Raw genomic sequence first — 18,133 nt, forward strand, 5'->3', positions numbered from 1 at the left:
CTTCATGATGTAACAAGACAGCACTCCTTGCAATTTTAAAATACGCCTACATAAACTGAATGCTGGGATTATCAGATTCAACCCTTCCAACCAGTTTATTCAATTTTAGGTCTCCAGTAACCCACCTTGCACAGAACCAGTGTTCTCCAGTGACTGGTACAGTAACACAGCTTAAGCCAAGGGACAAATCTCAGCTGCTGGGCTGCACTTTGACCAGTGGCTGCTCAGTTGGGTTTCACACAGCACATTCCAGCGTGCCAAAGTGTTAATCCTCGAAGGCTTCTAGCATAGCAGCTACTGGATGCATATCTCACTTCTCTCGCTGCTCAGAGAAAACATTGCAATTTGATTTAATTGCTATGTTGACTTATAACAGTATGTTTATACTGGATGCCTGCCAGCTCACATGCAACAGGTTGGCAAAATGTATTTCCTCAAAACAGCATGAGATGCAATGTAATAAGGAAAGCAATCTTTCAGCTGCCTCGGTTCTGGAGTTCGTTTGAACTCCTCTGACTTGGAAGCAATGCTACCAATTCAGAAGGATTACACCAGCCTAATTGATATGATAATCAGGCCTGGAGGCTGCACTTCCCAGGTACAACAGCCACACTGCAACTTCTTAAAGGGAATATAACTGCAGGAAATGAAAGCGATTAACAGTTGTTTGTATTATGGGGATTGTTTGGCCTATTTAATATCCCTATCAAAAGATGCATTATTTGTTGAACAGTCCTAAAAGGAAATCAAAGAGAAACTTGAAGAACGTTGCTAATCCTTTGTCACTGTAAGTATGACATCTAAAAGCCAGTAAAAAGCTGGGCTTTGCCAATTGAAACAAAAATCATAGAATCATAGAATCATTTAGGTTGGAAAAGACCCCTAAAACCATTGAGTCCAGCCACTAACACAGCACTGCCAAGCCCAGCTGTTACCCCAGCACACTGTGTTCAGCACTACATCACATTCCCAAGTGTCACCTCCACATCCCCAAGCGCCACTCTCAGCTTCCCATGGCCTTGGCTGCCACATTTCAGCCCAGGGGACAGCACCCATGTCTTTGAGCCAAAAGGTAGCTACAGGAACTTTACAGAAACAGAAAGGTGAGTGTGCTTGTTTCATTTCCATAGAGCACCAGCTTTGCCCTAGGCTGTGACTGCCCACTGGTTTTGTGGTTGGCGCTGGGATGGGTCAGGGCTCTGAAGGTGCAGGAACATGGAGATGCTCCCAGTGGGCAACATTATTTCAACAGCAGCAAGTTTCAGGAGGGACAGCAAGGGCAAAAGTTACAAAAAATGTGGTCAGCAGCGTTTGATAAGTTACTGAAGGAGACGACCAACTGTGATTCAAGGGCACTTCATTTTTTGACCCCAAAGTCTCCTCTGGCCTGGTATCACCCTCATGCTGATTGGTTCTCCTTCACTAAAGACTTTAACTTTGAACTTCATCTACTGAAAGAAACAGCCATGTGGCTCTTACCAATACTGTATTGTGACTTATAATACCAGAAGAAAAGAAAAAAGATGTTAAAAATATCCAGTAAAATCTAAAGTTGGAACAGAACTGGCTTTTATCTGTTTCAGCCAAAAGCAAGTTCACAAGATACAGTAGTATTTCTTTGAATGGAACAAATAAACCTCAAAGATTTTATAATGAATACCCCTTCTGCACATTTGTACAAAGCAGTCTATAAAACTGGGAATGAGAGATGACATTCTTAAACACAGACCACAGGACACTTTTCTCACAACTCCAGTAACTAGGTATCATTTTCTATTGGATCCTATTTGGCTTTTCCATAAGGAACTGTAAAAACCTCTCTCAAAATCCTGGCACCAGTGTGTGCAATAGGAATCCTAACACTGGCTATGTTGGAGCAGAATATCCCTCTTCAAGAATAAAGCCTTGGGAGGGAAAAAAATAGCATGTTGGTTTTGTGGCTCAGCCAGCTATTTAACTCCACAAGCTCACAGAAACAAAGGGGAACCAAATAAAACTAGAGAGCATATGTTCCTCTTGGAGAAATGAGGCAAAACCCTTTGAAATTTATGGCTCTACCCATCCCTACCTGGTAAGTCATAGAGAAAGCTGCAACTGCAGATATCAGCAATCATGAAAATAGGTTTTATTATGCTGTATGTACAATACTAGTACAGTTAGACACACTAATCATGGGAGAAGGGGAGGTTGCTATTTTTCTTCTGTCCCATATGGTAATAATTTTGCATGATTGAACTGTTATGAGCTAAATAAAACTACACATTAAGTTAAGATACATTGCAAACACATTAAATCTTCCCTGGAGTTTTAGCAAATACGTGCTTTTTCTATCATGCATTTAGAATTAGTAAAGGAATCTACACTGGGCCATAGGATTTATAAATAGATTTGGCTTCCTCTGCAATACTTTATGGGCCATTATTTCAGAAATGAAGATGCAGAGCCACGAATAAATAAAATAATTGCAGTTGATCAGGCTTTATTTACTGCTATCCCATTTCCCTGACTTCTATGCTTCCCTCCTCTCATTTGCTCCACTATCCTGAATCAATGACCAGATGAAGAGCTGTCAGTTAATGTGAAACACAGAGCATAAAAGATGCCAAAGGCTGATTCTGGTTTCCCCACTTCCAAATCCTGCCTGGGCCTTTCCAGAGCTGGCTTTCTCCCTGGATAAATTCCACGTGGAATTGGGAGGCTGGAAAAGGGCAGAGCCAGTCAGATGAGTTCTGCAGGGTCTCCACCAGTTCTCCAGGGAGCACATTTTGCTGTGACTCCCCTGCAGAAGTCACTGCCAAAGGTCTGGAGACCCCTATTGCCTCTTGTCCTGAGAAAGAACACCCAGCTTTGTGAAGCCTCAGTCAAAAGGGTACCCTGTAGAAAAGAGAGAGCACCAGAATCAGCCTGCAAAGTATCTAGGGAGTGAAGAAGATCCTACAAGAAGTCTCCTAGATTTAAAGCCTGGGTTTTTTTTTTAATTATTTTTATTTCATTCTCGGCTGCTTCTTTCTGTATAAAGAAATGATGCTGCAAACCTCTCCAAGAACATCAACCTCAGTCCACAAGGCGGTGAAAGAGGCCAATGGGACCAGATGCCAAAGGAACCAGGAAGATTTACGCTGGGTGAGCATCTGGCTCCCTGTTCACCGTTATCAGAATGAAGACAAATGCTTGCAAACACCCTTATTCAAAATCACTAATGTGTTCAGTGATGCTCAGCACAACTGCAGCAGCATTGCTCCTGTAAGGTCTGCTGACTGGAAAAGCAGATGCTGAGTGCTTCTTCCAGGGGTATATGTGATGCAAAGAGCAGTGAGGAAACAGTGCACTGCTGCCCCTCAAATCAAGCAAAGGGAATGATTAAGACATCATTTTCTGTTGTTGTTCTAGTGGATGGTAGTAATTGCTTCTACACAGGAATGTGGCTACACTTCTATTGTCATCCATCATCCTGCTGAGGCTGTGTATAGCACAGTAGCAGTGGCAAACTTTTGATTTGACCTCATTAGCATTCCCAGAATTACAATGTCATACCAATGATAAAGACTGAGATTATCTGCATCTGAGAAAACAGAGAAGGAGCAAATCACACACTGTGTAAAAAGCCAACAGTGCAACCACGACTCTGCCAAATACTTAAAGGCTGCTTGAAACCCCCTTGGTTCTTGATTTTGCACATGAGGCAAGACACAATTAGGAATTGTGCCTATATATATCAAACTTGCAGATAAAGGGGATGAGTTCATGCACTGGTGACCTGAAAATTTGGGGAGAGGACAGGGAGAGGAAGGACAGATGCTGGAGCAGATGCTCTCTGCTACCACCTTCCCTCTGACTTGTCAATATTGTCTGTGCTTCCTCCAACCTCTCCCAGGCAACCAGAGATCCACTGAAAACAAGGAAAAATTTGTGTGCAATTGGAAATAACAAATTTGCACAAATGCCTTGTGCTGCCTGAAAGTTCATAGGATTTCCTTGTGATTCCCAGGACAGATGAACATAGGGAGGGTTCCTGCACAAACTTGGGTTGAGGGGAAGTGGGACCAATTCTTTGGCCCTTCTGCAAGTCAAACAAAATCAAGTCAAATCTGTACTTTTCTGAAGTCAATCTATAGCAAAATCTATAGTGAAATGGCGAATTTCTGAGTCTCCAGCCAGCAGCTTCCCTCTGAGCTGTGCTCCCTACTACAACTCTAACACAATGCCAACACATATTCCAAACCACTCATTCTCAGTTACTTTAGTCTTTTATGGACCATCGTGGAGAAAATTAACTGAACTTCCCTACAGTGGGAACAAAAGAAGGAAATGGATTTATTATTCCAGTGGTACCCTTGACACAGATACTGAGTAGCTTCATTAAACATTTTGCAGCCCCGAGCATCTTTGATGAACCCTCTACAATAAGCAGAGTCATTTTCCTTATTACAAAACAAACATACAGGTCAGGATTCAGGAGTCATTTACATCTGCTTTGTATTTGAATAACTTATCTCAGTGGGATCTAGGCAGGCACAAATCAAGGCCACATAATCCTAGTCCTTCCCTTTCTCTCCAGAGTCATTACCTTGCAGTTCCACTCTTGGATAACCTCATTTTCACAGACTCAGCATAGCCACAGCCAAATGACTAATACAACCCTTTAACACAAACAACAATAAATCAACTGATTAAATTATAATTTGTCAGACAAATACTATTTAGCTCTTCCCAAAGCTGTTCTGAACCACCTCTCTTGTCTGGCCATGTTCCAGAGGAGCACTGACACTAGATAAAGCTCAGACCTGTGCAGTAAGTTTACATAGGAAAGAAATGCTGAAAACATCTTGTATTTATGATGGGAGATTTCACAGAGATCAGAGTGCATAACATTCCTGACAAGACTGTAATGTCTCTGAAGCCTCCTCAGCATCTCTTCCAAAGACCAGCCTAGCAGAACAAGGTATCAACAGACCCTGAAGCTCCAGACTCGGCAACAAGGCTCAGGACTGAGACGTTAACCTTGAGAGACACTACAGCAAACTTTTAGCAGCTTAGAAAATGGCTATTCCACCCCAATTTCACTTAACAACACACACTTTTTTGACTTACTTCATTGGTTTGAACAATGCTTGTCCATAGTTCTGGAATGTCATGATCAGCTTCAGCTGGGTGCCTCCTGATTTCATCGCTGGGGGAAAAAAAACAAAACTGTTTTAAAATGTGACATGTGGATCTACTTAATTCAGCTTCCTTGAAACCAAATCGTATCTATTTTGCTCTGTATTAGGTGCAGCACAAAGCAGGGTAATCCTAACTGGACAACAGATTATTAGAGTACAGGGAAGGGCTTTGGGCTGCTGACCAGGACTAAACACGGATTATACTTCCTGACACATCTTTGTCTTCTTCAACTGGCCACTGTGGGCTCCATAAGCACCCTGACTGAACAGCATGGATAGGAACAGACCATTGGAGTCTTGTTTTCTCCATCTTCAATTGCTCTGGGAGTTCCTTTTAACAAGGGACACACATTGGGAAAGGAGACGGGGTGCTTTCAAAGACATCTGCAGCTGGGATGTACAGTCCAATGCACAGCAGACATCTCCTTAATTAAAAGCACGAGCAGATACTGCAGTAATCTATGATCTCTGCTGTGATTTTATTAATGGCTGCTGAGCAGAAGAGATATGTAAATTCACCTCCTCTATGCACAATGGATTTGTATCCAGCCCAGCTATTAACTTCAAGGGATCCCAAGGTGGTTCATACATGAGAGTGGAGCTGTGCAGCCTGGCTTGGCTGGGAGGGCAGGAGAGGACACATGGAGGCAGCAAGGACAGTGGCCCACACTGCACACTGAGGGTTATGCTCACCTCCCAGCTGGGAGATAACAGGAATTTAAGACTGATATCTATTCATACCAATCTGAAAAATTTGGACAAAACCACACCAACAGCCAGATTACAGTGTTTCTAAAGTTGGAGTGATTTTTCTATATGTATAAGAATTCACAAAAATGCATTTTAATTGATGATAAGGCTACTTAAAAAAAGATAAACATGTACTTTGGCAAACAGCTGCTTTTCTACTGCCTCATTCAAAAGTACTCTGAATAAATGAAATGACCTATAGCCCAACTCCTTAATGTACTTCTGTGTTGGGAGAGGCAGGGCATGGTTGTCAGGGCTGTGTGGATGAGTCAGGCCTTTAGAGAGGCTTTCTACGAATCATCAGATAATCAATCCCTTTCTTTAGAGTTCTGACAAAACCCATGTCAACTGGAGAACTACATAAATGTCAGGTTATCTTGCTCTGTAAATTTTGGCTTAGAGTTGCCCTTGTTCCACCTATATAGTTTGTATTTTTTTTCTCTAAGCAATGCCATTGGCTGCACATCTTTTTAATTACTCGTCTCTGTGTCTTATCACTGATAGGTCATCAGCTCTCTTTCAGCACTTGTAATCTATACTTTTGCAACAAAATGCTATGCAAATCTGGTTAGAATAATTATACTTCTAGAAAAAAAATCCCTCTTGCCTTGCTGTTTTGCTGATCCCAGCCTTCTCTTGCATTTCCAGTTTATCCCAAAGGAACAAATAAATAATTAGAAATTAAAGGGCATTAAGCAATTTGAATTGACCAGGTAAAGCAGAAGCACGTGGCTTTCATGGATTAAACTCCTTCTCTTGTGCAGAACAGGTCAGTTGTTCTGCACCTGAGGGGAGAAGGAGCACTAGGCTTTTTCATACCCAACCCACAGCCTGAGGGCAACGAGAAGCAGAAATCCTCCAGTCCAAAACCTACGTGTGGTGCCTCGGGACCATCACACCCAGCTGTGCACTCTGGAAACACCCCTGGTGAGTCTGGGCAGCGAGCAGGCAGCTGGAGCTGCCCTGGCCTCATGCCCACAGGGACACACAGGGCAGTCCTGACCACCTTCCCTGCCCAACCACTGCCAAAGGTGCGGGATTTCAAATAAAACATGGAATCACACAATGGCTTGGGTTGGAAGGGACTTTAAATATCAGCTAGTCTAACCCCCCTGCAATCACAGCAATGCAAAGAAGAAAAAGGGATGTTTCATCACGCCCTTTTCTAAGCACAAAGTTTTGGACACACTAAGGCAACTGGTTTCCCAGAAAGTTGAAGCCACTTGACAGATAATGATTTTGTTAGCAGCCAAACTCCACAGCGAGTATGTCATCACCAGGCAGGGAAACGTATGAAGAAGATTAACAATTCAGAGTAATTCTTCCATGAGACACACAAGCCTGGTTTCCTGTCAGAAGGAATTGAGCTGAAGTAAGACAAAAGCGTCTCCCTTGTCTTTTTGGATCCCTCGTATTGTGTTGCCTTAATTGGTTGCACCCGCAGCCTCCACCCAACACAAATTTTGCTGGCACGTTGTTCCTCCACTGCTGCGAGGAGCAAACTTTGGGCCCCTCCAAGCCAAAGGGTGACACTGGTGGGAATGGTGTCCCATCGTGCTCTCTAGCAGGGCATGCTGGAACCCACGTGCATCATGGAAAACAGCCCGTGCCAGAACTGCACCTCGGTTTCTCGCCCATCATCCAGACATGCAGATATTCCCACTTTGTCTGCTCTGCCAGTGCTGCAGATGTGCTGGTCAGGCTGGGGGTGATTCAAGGCCACCCTCCAAATGCAGACTAGTTAGAACCCAACATTGTAATCCCTGCAGAGATGGAAACACCTAAACTAAGACTGTTCTTTTAAACTCAATAAGACCCTTGCTGTACCTGTAAACTAAGCAGGCTTGGGTGAAGTCCAGGGTGCCCGAATTTTGGGGTCGCAATGCCAGAAAAGAGAAGATCTCATTGGAGATGATTCACTCTGACCTCTAGGTCAGATCACTTCCCTTGTCCCGACTTAGCATCACATCTTCATACTGGCTTCCCTCTCATTTCCTGAGCTGTATTCCTCCAGGAACTCATTCTGCTCAGACCTCAGTTAAACACACCTCTCTGGCCATTTTGGCCAAATAACGGGAGCCCTGTCATTTTCCAGGGGTTTCTCCCAAATGAACATTGCTTGCTCATCTGGAGATATCCTTGTACCTTCATCTACTGCCCACAGGAACATTTCTGAGGAATGTATAATACCCAGAAGCAATGGATCCAATTCTCCAAGGAAGTGGATGATGCTACACCATTGCAGTCTGTCACGTCTGATCAGCAGGCTTGGGGTTTTTACTAAGGCCTTGCAACACAAGGCTGTACTGACTCCAAGGGAACCACTAGTCACTCTCTAAATTCACCTTTCTTTTTTTTTTTAAGGTTTTTTAATATACTGTAACATCACAGGTCACAAACAGCTCTGTAAAAGGCTTTATAAACCTGCTAGCTCACAACAGGCACTTCAAATCAAGTCTCATACAGCTCCTGGATGTACTGGCACACTGCTACAAACAAATCCCAATACTATCATTACTTTTCATCTTCAGGCGATTCAAAGCCTCTCTTTTCCCCCAAAGTAGAAGGAAATGGAAAGCAGCATTAACCTTTCCTGTTAACCCCGTGTAAGGGCTCTCGAGTGTGATCAGAAATCTTCCAACTTTAGGAGGCTTTGCAAAAAATTCCCTAAGAAATCTTTTTGCTTGAATGACTGGGATTAGAGTCTTGTCCAAAGATTAGTGAAATTGGTGGGATTCTCTCTGTTTTCTCTGTTAGATTTTGGATCAAGCCTGCAAAAATCCTCACTCCATTTACATCTAGGAGCCTGCTGTCATGACCACATTCCATGTCTGCTACTTCCCCACCTTGTCCCCTCACCAACACAAGTCCTGAATTCCCTCCCTGAGCCAAACACACCATCCAATACAAGGTACCCTACCTATCATCTCTCAGTCATCTTTTTATAACTGTATGCCACAGGGTTTCTGGCTACCATCCAGTACTAACTCCCAGTAGAGATACAATCCTGCCCAAAGGGATCTGACCCAGAAGAATTTGGAATTTCAATTGTTCTGTCTTTCCAGCTCCTCTGGTTTACTTCATGATAGCCCTGGTCCTACCAGCCTATCTAGACCATATGGTTTTCTGATGGAGAGTGAGAGTCCCAACAGGATCTTTGAACCTTTTCTGATTCTTTTGGTCAGAATCCAACAAACGTTTTAAAATATATTTAATTATGCAGCGCTAATGCCTGAGAAGTGAGATCCAGTCCCAGCCTGGGATGCAATTAACATCTGAAACAGAGGATGTTCAGATCCATTTTGGATTCCTATTTATAGATCAAGCTTAAATCTAACATAAACATGTTGATTGGCTTTAACAAGTAATGCTCTGCCCCAGGCTAGAGACATGGCCCTGTACGAGCTGTAAAGAACATATTTCAAAACAAATTCAAGCCCTCATTATCTCTTAATTTGTCCTTGTTCAGTCAGTTCTGCTAAGTTGTTTTTAAAGGACTTTCTTGGTTTAGTCAAGAAAGTAAAAGACTTCTGCAGAGGAAGAGATCTGTGAAATTATTCTCAGGCTTTGTTGTACATTTTAAGTCCCCTCCTTTCATCTGGAATTGTACATTAAATCAATCTGCTGACTCTTGGCAGATTCATTGTTTTCTTATACCGTAAATCAATGGTGCTACATTTCATTATGTTTTTCACAAGTTCTCAAAAGCACTTTTTCCTTTCTTTTGGATGAGATTTTTATACTTTTCCTTAGAACCAGAATTTATGTTCAATATTTAGCGTCTTGTCTTTTTCTTCTCCCCCCCCCCTTTTTTTTTTATTTTGCCTGCCTTGAAGCAGAGTCCACCTCGGGTAATAGCAGCATTTATCCCCCGCGTGAGTAATCTCGCACGCTTGCTTTCTAATTACTGCCTGAACAAACTGAAGGCATCAGAGGTTCAGAAATTACCTCAGTCAGGTTATGTTTCCAAACCTTTACAACCAGAGGATTTAAAGAATCAAAAAAATAAACCCTACCTAAACAGAGGAATCACAAAGGCCTATTCTGCTTACAGGCACAGCACAGCTCCTCTGGACAGCAATACAAGCAAGACCAAGCCCATGCTGCCCCTACAAAGCACCATGCCAGAGTTGGTGTTAAGCTGCTGACAGTGCTGCAACAATTATGCACAGACATCTTGTAAATATGCAAGAAAACAGCTAACTATGGTTATTTATGCATGCAATAAACAGTTATGAAAGGTAAAGGAAATGTGCAATTGCCTGTGCACGTACTTCTGAAAACCAGGCTTCAGTGCTCAGTGGAAAAGCAATTCTCTCTAGGCTCCTATTTATGGCAAGAGGAAATTTTCAGTGAATTAAATCAAATTAAGAGTTATCCCTTTATGCTGAACAAAATGAATAGGAAATATATATATACTGATGCAGGGCACAGAATTCATCCTCAGCCCGAGAGCCTGGGTAACCCTGTCCTTTTCCAGGCCAGCTCTAGGTGTCACTGTGGGAGCTGGATGTGATGTTCCTTCCCATCCATGGAATTGTTCCATTTAAACTTTAACATCAAGAAAATGTCACCTTGGTGCTCCCTGCTCTTGGGAATTGCTTCTGTCACCGTTTTCATTTTAAAATACCACTGCACGTTTCAGAGTCATGTGAGTGGTTCTAATAGACATGGGAGATCAATCTGGTCACCACTCTCCCCCATAAATAATGCAAGCTGAGCAGAGAAATCACAGTGTGGCCAAGAAGGCTGTTTTGCTGCAGTTTGGATCTAATTACTGTGGGTATCAAGCAAAGCATCTAATTCTATTAGAGCCAAACTAAATCTGAATACTGGGAAGAAACTGGATAAAGCAATATCCCATTTCATCTAATGCATGTAACCCTGTATGTTTAATTGTCCTGCTCGCTAAAAGAAGCCTGAAGACTGGGCAATGTAAAGGTTTCAATTTATTTTATACTCCTAAGCTGATATCTTCCCAGCTGCCTTAGAGGAAAAAAAAAAAAACAACAAAAAACTCAGCAAAAATGGACCATAAGGAAAAAAACAAGACTAATTAGAAGATATGCAGGAGTTTGCAAAGAATGTAACAGACCTATAAATGTCCTTTGGTCAAATATATTACCCTTTATTAATCAGCTTAAATGCTTTTGAATCCCTGTGCTGCTCTGCAGTAAAGCTGAAAACTGGCAGGGATTACATTAAAACATGTATTTTTAAACACTCAAAGAATTTGGAACATAAGAGATGCTGCATTGTGTAATAAATAATAAAAAAAAGTATATTAGCCTCCAGTCTCATATTAAAAAATGTTAACAATATGTTCTTTCTTTTGTTGCAACCTGACAAAGCTCCCGAACCCCCACAGGGACAGACAATGAATGCTCCCACCAAAATTCAGATCCTGGCATCTCTACATCAACAGAAGTCCCCTTTCCATTTCCATACACTTGATTTTAAACTGGGATTTATGTGTAGGAATCATTCTCTGTCAGTTACCACAGTGGCCAATACCAACACCAAATGTACCTCATGGTTTAATTTATGGAAATTATACTGATTCATTGCTAGAAACCATGGTCTGTGTTTTTGTTAGAGGCCTGAAAGGCCCTACCATGCTTTTAAGAGCCTTGTTCAAACATTAACAGAGACAATCCCAAAGGGAATAGCTAATAGCAACCATAAATCTTCCTCTGTGGTCCCATGGCCCTTTCCCCTCGTTGATCTGAAAGCTCTATCAAAATCAGAATTAATGGAAACCCCATGACACATCCATATGATACATTAGGTGAAACCACGGCCCCAGGGAAGCAAATGGCAAAACTTCCACTTACGTCACCAGGGTCAGGATTTCACTCCTATGTTTTATGAGGATAGTGTTTTGCTGCTAGGATAATTGAAGCACAGACTGGTGAAGCCACATGCCCAGAAGCACAAGTGAAGACCAAGCCCAGATGATCAAGTGAAGAGTGAGGACTAAACTATTATTTCTTGCTCCTACCTCCATTTTTCTCCCACCAGCTTCTATGTCCCTACATCAACCTTAGCCATCCCACTGCTCTGAAGAAGTGACAGACTTCGTGGCTCAAACACTGCCAAGTTTGCTGCAAACACTGCTCTCCTCCTGCACAGACAACACAGCTGAGCTCTGAAGGGTTGAGGAGGTAAGTAGAGATCGATACACTCAGCAGCCATGCAGTACAAAACACTGCTACAGCCAGTGCACTTGGTGCAAGCCTCAAGAGACGGGCCAGGAGATGACTTGGCTGAGCATCACCTCTGCACAGTGCTGAGGACACTGTGCCTGGGCTCTGCTGCTCACTGTGGGGATGGGAAAGGGCACAGACTGCATCTTTCCCTCCTCAATGGATGTGCCCAAAGAGCAACGTCAACATGTGTTACAAAGTGCTGGCTCAATCCCCATTTGCACGTGTCACTAATATTCCAAAAATCACTTGGTATTGAGGGGCGAGGTCAGGAAAGGTGAGGGCTGTATCAAGGAGAAAGCCATCCAGGCCATGTCCATACAGAGACTGCTGCTACCTGCAGTGTCACCTCTGAGCTAGGGAAGGGAAAACACATGGTTTAATTGTCAAACCCAACCTCCTTAATAAATCACTCCAATTCAGAATTTTGGGGACAGAAAAACCAGCACAGGTTAATAAATGAGTCCATGTCTGTCATCTTTCATGAGTTACGTGTCCACTGGATCCTTGAATCCAACACGTGGGATGGTACCTGGATACCACAAAGTGCTGTATTCAAAATGCTGCCCCAGCAGAGCAGCGTGCTGAGCACAGCCACCAGGCAGCAAGATTCATGGAGGCAGAGCTCTCCTGTAGCATCCTGCATTTTACATCTACTCCATCCCAACCAGCTAAATCAGCCCACTCTTGATGACCAAGGATCTCCTTTATTCCTGCTCAGTAGCCACTGTGATTCACACAATGGAAAATGTAAACCTTAGGGTTGCTTGAGCTATTCTTGCCCAGGTCATTTCCTGCTGAAGCTGGGGAAATTTTTGCCTTGCAGGGTTAAAGACCTGCTGACCTCATCCCACAGTGCCAACACACCATCAGCACTTTTACAGAGCTCCTGCTATTTCATCCCTCTGAAAGGGACTTTGCAACTTTGTGGTCAGCACAAGTAACTTCATTTTCTGCGTGGTGGATGGAAACCACTGCCTGTGCTGCAGCTCCCTACCTCTGGAAACCACGGGGTGTGCATTTGTTTAGTATCCCAGGGCTGTCATTTGGGGCTGTGTCATTTTTTTCCCCCCCGTGCAGCTACGCGGCTAAATTCAAGGAGACACACGTTGCCATTAAACAACCCTGGAGAAAAGCCCCGAACTGTGTCACCTTGTTTAACCAGAGCCAAAGGTTGACACGGGCACATCCCCGCCGTGGATTTACAAGCCGAATAAACAGAGCTGAACTCTGCTCAGCAGGAGGCTGGCTCGCCTGGAGCTCCCTGCGCGATGCCCAGGGAAGCTGCAGCTCCGGCAGCCGCAGAGCCCCGCGGTGCCGGATGCTCCCGCGGCCATCACTGCAGGGCTGCGGGTCAGCCGCCTCTCCTTCCTCGGCAACACGAGGCTGTGCCAGACACAGCCTTTTCAATAATAACCAGCCAATAATACAAATCCAGCTCGTGCAAGATGCTATCTGCTTTTTGCCATCCTTTTTTTTTTTTTTTTTTTTTTTTAAATATCGTATTTATTTTAAATAACCGAATAGGGCACTTTCAGCCTGATTGTGATTGAAAGATCTCTGAAGTGAATGGGGTTTGCCTTGCTGGCAGACTCGGCAATTATTCAGGTCATACAGAGCTGGCAATATCTCCTTATGTTTAACAGGGAAAATGAGCAGAGAAGTAAGGAAGCAATGTTGTAGGGACACCGGAGAGAAGCCATGCAAAATATTTATATTCAAACGAGGAGATCCTAAACAAAGAACAAATAATAATAAACAAATAACATATATCCAAACATACCAACACTGGTTATCTTTTGGGAGACAAGGTCTTGTAGTAAAGCCTCAATTGCAGGATTATGTCTGGAATACAACTCGTACCGATTAATGCCAATGTGGAATTTTAACCAGTTTGGGTAGGAGTCTATGGAGGTTTCTCCTGTTGGCAAAAATTCTTCATGATGATCTTCATTTTGCCTACCACCAAAAAAAAAAAAAAAGAAAAAAAACACAAGACCCAAAAATTGAGGAGAAAGAAATAATGTTACAGTTTGTAACATACATCAAGAAACAGGGTTTTAGAACGTGACAACTTGGAAAGGCAAAGCACTACAGAGGGGAGAGAGGTCCCAGGTTTCTCCCTGCACCAGCTCCATGCCAGGAGCAGGCTCCCACCTGGGGTCAATGGGGAGATGGATTCTCACCTCCACTCATCCTGCCTGACTGAAAGGCCACCAAAGTCAGGAGCAAAACTCAAGAGTGACATCACTGAGTGTTGGCAGAGCCACTTATATAGCAGAAACACAGAGCTCAAGTTTTACCTTGTGTTTAGCTTGTATCATGTTACACAGAGCTTTTACAGGTCTGACTCAATGGAGAGCATCATCCTGAATCTTTATTTAACAGGGACATGGAGCTGGGAACCCCGAGTCCAGCAGCAACCTGACCTGTGGTACCCAATGCTCCCACTCTCTCTCTTCTTTCTTAAATAGAGAGAATGAGAAGAAACTGGATTGCTCGGAACTGGTTGCTGAAGAACTGGCTGGTTTTCCCCCTTCCCAAGCAGTGGGATATTTCTACAGCAAGGAATTGTTTAATGACTATTACCTTCTAAATTTCATGTTAGTTCTGTGAACTTTGGCTGCAGCCACTACGGAAAATAAGTACAACAGGCAGCTGCATTGTGAACATCAATGATGATTTCACTGTTCACCTACCAAACAGACTATCCCATATTTTCTATCCAGAGTTCTCTGTGTTTACAGTCATCTCCAGATGTTCAGGCATTTGTGACTTTTTTTTCCTCTTTTACTCTCAGAGCAACCAGAACTTTTTCAGGTTGTTTCCCTTCACAGTCAGTTAGGATTATTAGATGGAAGAGGCCTGGACAATTCACATGCTCATGGGGCGGAAATCAGAATTATTTATCCTCTCTTTCTAAAGGTTTAGATCATGCTGGCTGCTCTGCAGCTTGACAGAGCTTTTGCACGGTACAATGCAGCTGTTTAAACATTACAATGTCAGTGTGTTTGGAAGAGGGTGCTGTTGTATTAGACAACCCTTTTGATTTTTCAGTCATTGAAATTTCTCAGCATTTCTTAGGAGCCAACAGGGCATACTATTCACAGAGGCAACTGGCTGCTTTGAAGGCTGGAGAGCAGCGGAGGTGTAGGGCACTGGGAATTAATTGAGGATGAAAAATGTAGCACAGATCTGATCCCGAGAGTGGAAATACCTGCCAGGAGGAATGCCTTTGTGGTACTAGACTTTGCTTTTGAGAAAAGTTAATGTATTACTGGTTGGCCTCACTGCTCAGCCCCTTCACCTCTGGATGGGAGACTGGGAAGGTGGGAAGGTGCTGGAGAATAACGCTCACTATGAGCTCACCCTCACACCGTTGTTCTTGCAACATCTGCCTCGGCTACAGCTGGAGATGGGGTAGACGGACCCTTCGGCCCCAGCGCTCCAGCCTTCTCGTGCTCCTGTGTTTATTCTGTATATCATGGCATTTAATTTTTGAAGGAACACGACGGCCCGAGCCTGCGAATGGTTTCCCTTTTTTCCCAGTGACCCCGAGTCGCTCAGTTTAACCCTCTACCCACTCCAAACCAGCCACGACACCGCTCCTCGCCAGTGCCCGGCTAAACCCCGCGCTACCCAACGCAGGGCAGCGACACGGGGACACGCCGCGTTCCCACTGGGGCACAACCGGAGCCCCGTGCGTGTCCCTCCCCCGGGGGCACTCACCACTCGGGCTGCTCGGCCGCCCGCGGGTTGAACCTGATGTCGCTGTTGACATTGAAGAGCAGGTCGCCGTCGGCCAGCGGGGGCAGGGCGGCGCGGTACAGCGGGTGCTCGAAGAGGGCGGCCAGCGGGGCGGCGGCGGCGGCGGCGGCGGGGGGCGGCGGGCGCGGCGCCCCGGGGCCGATCAGCCGCCGCGTCCTCCCCGCCGCCGCCGCCGCCCCCGCGCCGCCTCCGGCGCCTCCACCGCCCGCCGCCCGCTCCGCCGCCGCCTCCCGCGACTGCGAGGAGAGGTTGGAGGCCGGCTCGGCGCTGAAGTCCTGCAGGATCCGCAGCGTGTGCTTGCTGGGCCAGCGCGGGGCGGCGCGGGGCGGCGCGGCGGCGGCGGGCGGCGGGCAGGAACAGCCCGGGCGGCCCTCGGGCCCGCGGCGCTCCAGCCGCGGCAGCAGGTCGATCATGATGTGCATGGTGCAGGCGACGAGGAACACCATCAGGATCAGCACCCGGAACTTGCGGACCAGGAGCATTTTCATGGCCGGGGCGGCTGATGAATTACCGGGGGAAGGGGGAGGGAGGGGAGGCGGCGGCGGAGAGAGCCCGGGCGGGCGCGGGGCTGCCGGGCCCCCCCCGGGGCTCCGGGTTGCTCCTCTCGGGTCGGGAAGCGAGCGATCAAGTCAATAAAGTTACCTCCATAGGCGCCGAGAAATAAACAGGCTAAACCCGATAGGTCCTCATTTCTCAGTATCATCAAGAACTTGGGAGGGGGAGGGAAAAAAAAAAGAATAAAAGAAAAAAAAAATAATAAAAAAAGGAGCTCCGGACTGAGCCTTTAAAATCAACGGGAAAACAATGCCAGCGGCGTGGCAATATAGAAAGCCATCTGTTCACGATTTCTCCTTCTTTTTATTACAGGGATCACAACAAATACCGAGAACTGACTCTTGGAGAGAAACCGGCATCAGACACCGGCGTTGATTAAATAAAATTAAAAAAAAAAAATACGGGGAGGAGGAGGGGGGAAAGAAAAATATTAAGAAAACCTGTGCGGAAAGGCGACAGAAGAAAAAAAATCATCCATAATATTTGGCTGCGCTGGAAACGCTGACTCCCTTCCCTTGGATTTGAGCAGTGATGCAGCAGAAGCGCTCTCCGCTCGCTCTCGCTCCCTCTCTTCTCTCAGACTCTTTAAGAACATTGGCTGGAAAATCATTTTCTTAGAGCAGTTCCAGTTTCTTCGTCCATCGCGTCCAGTGCTCGGGAGAGATTAGTATGTTCAACTGAGATCGAGTCTGGGTGGCTGCTGTATCCGAGCTGGGCTTTTGCTTTGGCTTGTGTTGGTTTTTTTTGGCTGCAAAACTGTCTGATGGCACAACTGCAACATAAAGGTTAAATATGGCACAGAAAAAAAAGAGGGGGGAGAAGGAAGGATTAGAGGAAAGAAACTAATATAAATCAGTAGAGGTTCTTTTTAGCGAAGAGGTCTTTGATCTCTGCTGGGTCTTTTAGAGAGAGAGAAAGGAAGAGAGAAGGGGAGAGAGAAGGAAAGAGGGGGGAGAGATCTTTGGCAGGTGCAGAGTGAAAACCTCTTTCAGCTACACTGAATTCTGGAGACTGGTTGGACTAGTAGCTCTGCAGCTCCAGCTTTCAGTGGGTGTGTTAAATATTATGAGCGAGCCATGATTCCTGCCTTCCTCACGTCATAGTTAGGAGATTGGCTAAATAAACGCTACAGTGATAGTAACAGGAAAACCTCAACCAAAAGCGGGGGTTTTTTTCCCCTCCTCTCCTCCCTTCTTCCCACCCCCCTTTTCATTCTACTGCAGCTCCAACTGGGGCAAGGAGAGGGCGTCTGTTCCACAAAGGTTTGGGAAAAAAAATATATAGGAAAAAAAAACTCGTAGAGGAGAGAGGAATCTGCACTAACAGCACTGCGAAGCTGGAGCGCGGTCCCTGCCCTGCTGGGATCAGCGATTCTGCTCCGTCATTGCCCGGGCTGGAAGTGGCGCATCGCCCGCTCCCCTCGCCCCCAGCCCCGGCAAGGTCAGCCCGTCAAACCATGTGCTCCGCTCCCTCCCGAGGAACAGCCTTTCCTTCTAATCCGCGATCCTGCGGGCTGTGATAATCCGGGAGTGTGCTGCCCTCTCTCCTGCTGCGTTTGCTGCGCAGTTGGCTCCGTGTCTGGGTGGCCTAAAGGCTAATGGAAGTGGTGGTCTTGGGGCCAGGACAGCCCAAGGAGTGCTGTTGACGTTTGTCTAAGGTTGAGGGCACTCTGGAGGAAGGAACAAGCTACTC

General features: G+C 45.3%; 1 protein-coding gene across 1 annotated transcript in view; it reads right to left on the bottom strand.

Moving 5' to 3' along the window:
* The window catches only part of FAM20C (FAM20C golgi associated secretory pathway kinase), a 53,851-nt gene extending 36,385 nt beyond the window's left edge, over positions 1 to 17,466 (bottom strand). The window contains exons 1-4 of the mRNA XM_051797196.1: positions 16,882 to 17,466; positions 15,848 to 16,595; positions 13,902 to 14,077; positions 5,092 to 5,170 (exon numbers count right to left, since the gene is read on the bottom strand). Of these exons, the coding sequence (XP_051653156.1) occupies positions 5,092 to 5,170; positions 13,902 to 14,077; positions 15,848 to 16,374 (782 nt within the window). The 5' untranslated portion in view covers positions 16,375 to 16,595; positions 16,882 to 17,466. The remainder of the gene's footprint in view (positions 1 to 5,091; positions 5,171 to 13,901; positions 14,078 to 15,847; positions 16,596 to 16,881) is intronic.
* Between the last annotated feature and the right edge of the window lie 667 nt (positions 17,467 to 18,133).

Source organism: Manacus candei, unplaced genomic scaffold, assembly GCF_025592945.1.
Source record: "Manacus candei isolate 608988 ecotype Guabito, Panama unplaced genomic scaffold, ASM2559294v1 h1tg000002l, whole genome shotgun sequence".
NCBI classification, from domain to species: domain Eukaryota; kingdom Metazoa; phylum Chordata; class Aves; order Passeriformes; family Pipridae; genus Manacus; species Manacus candei.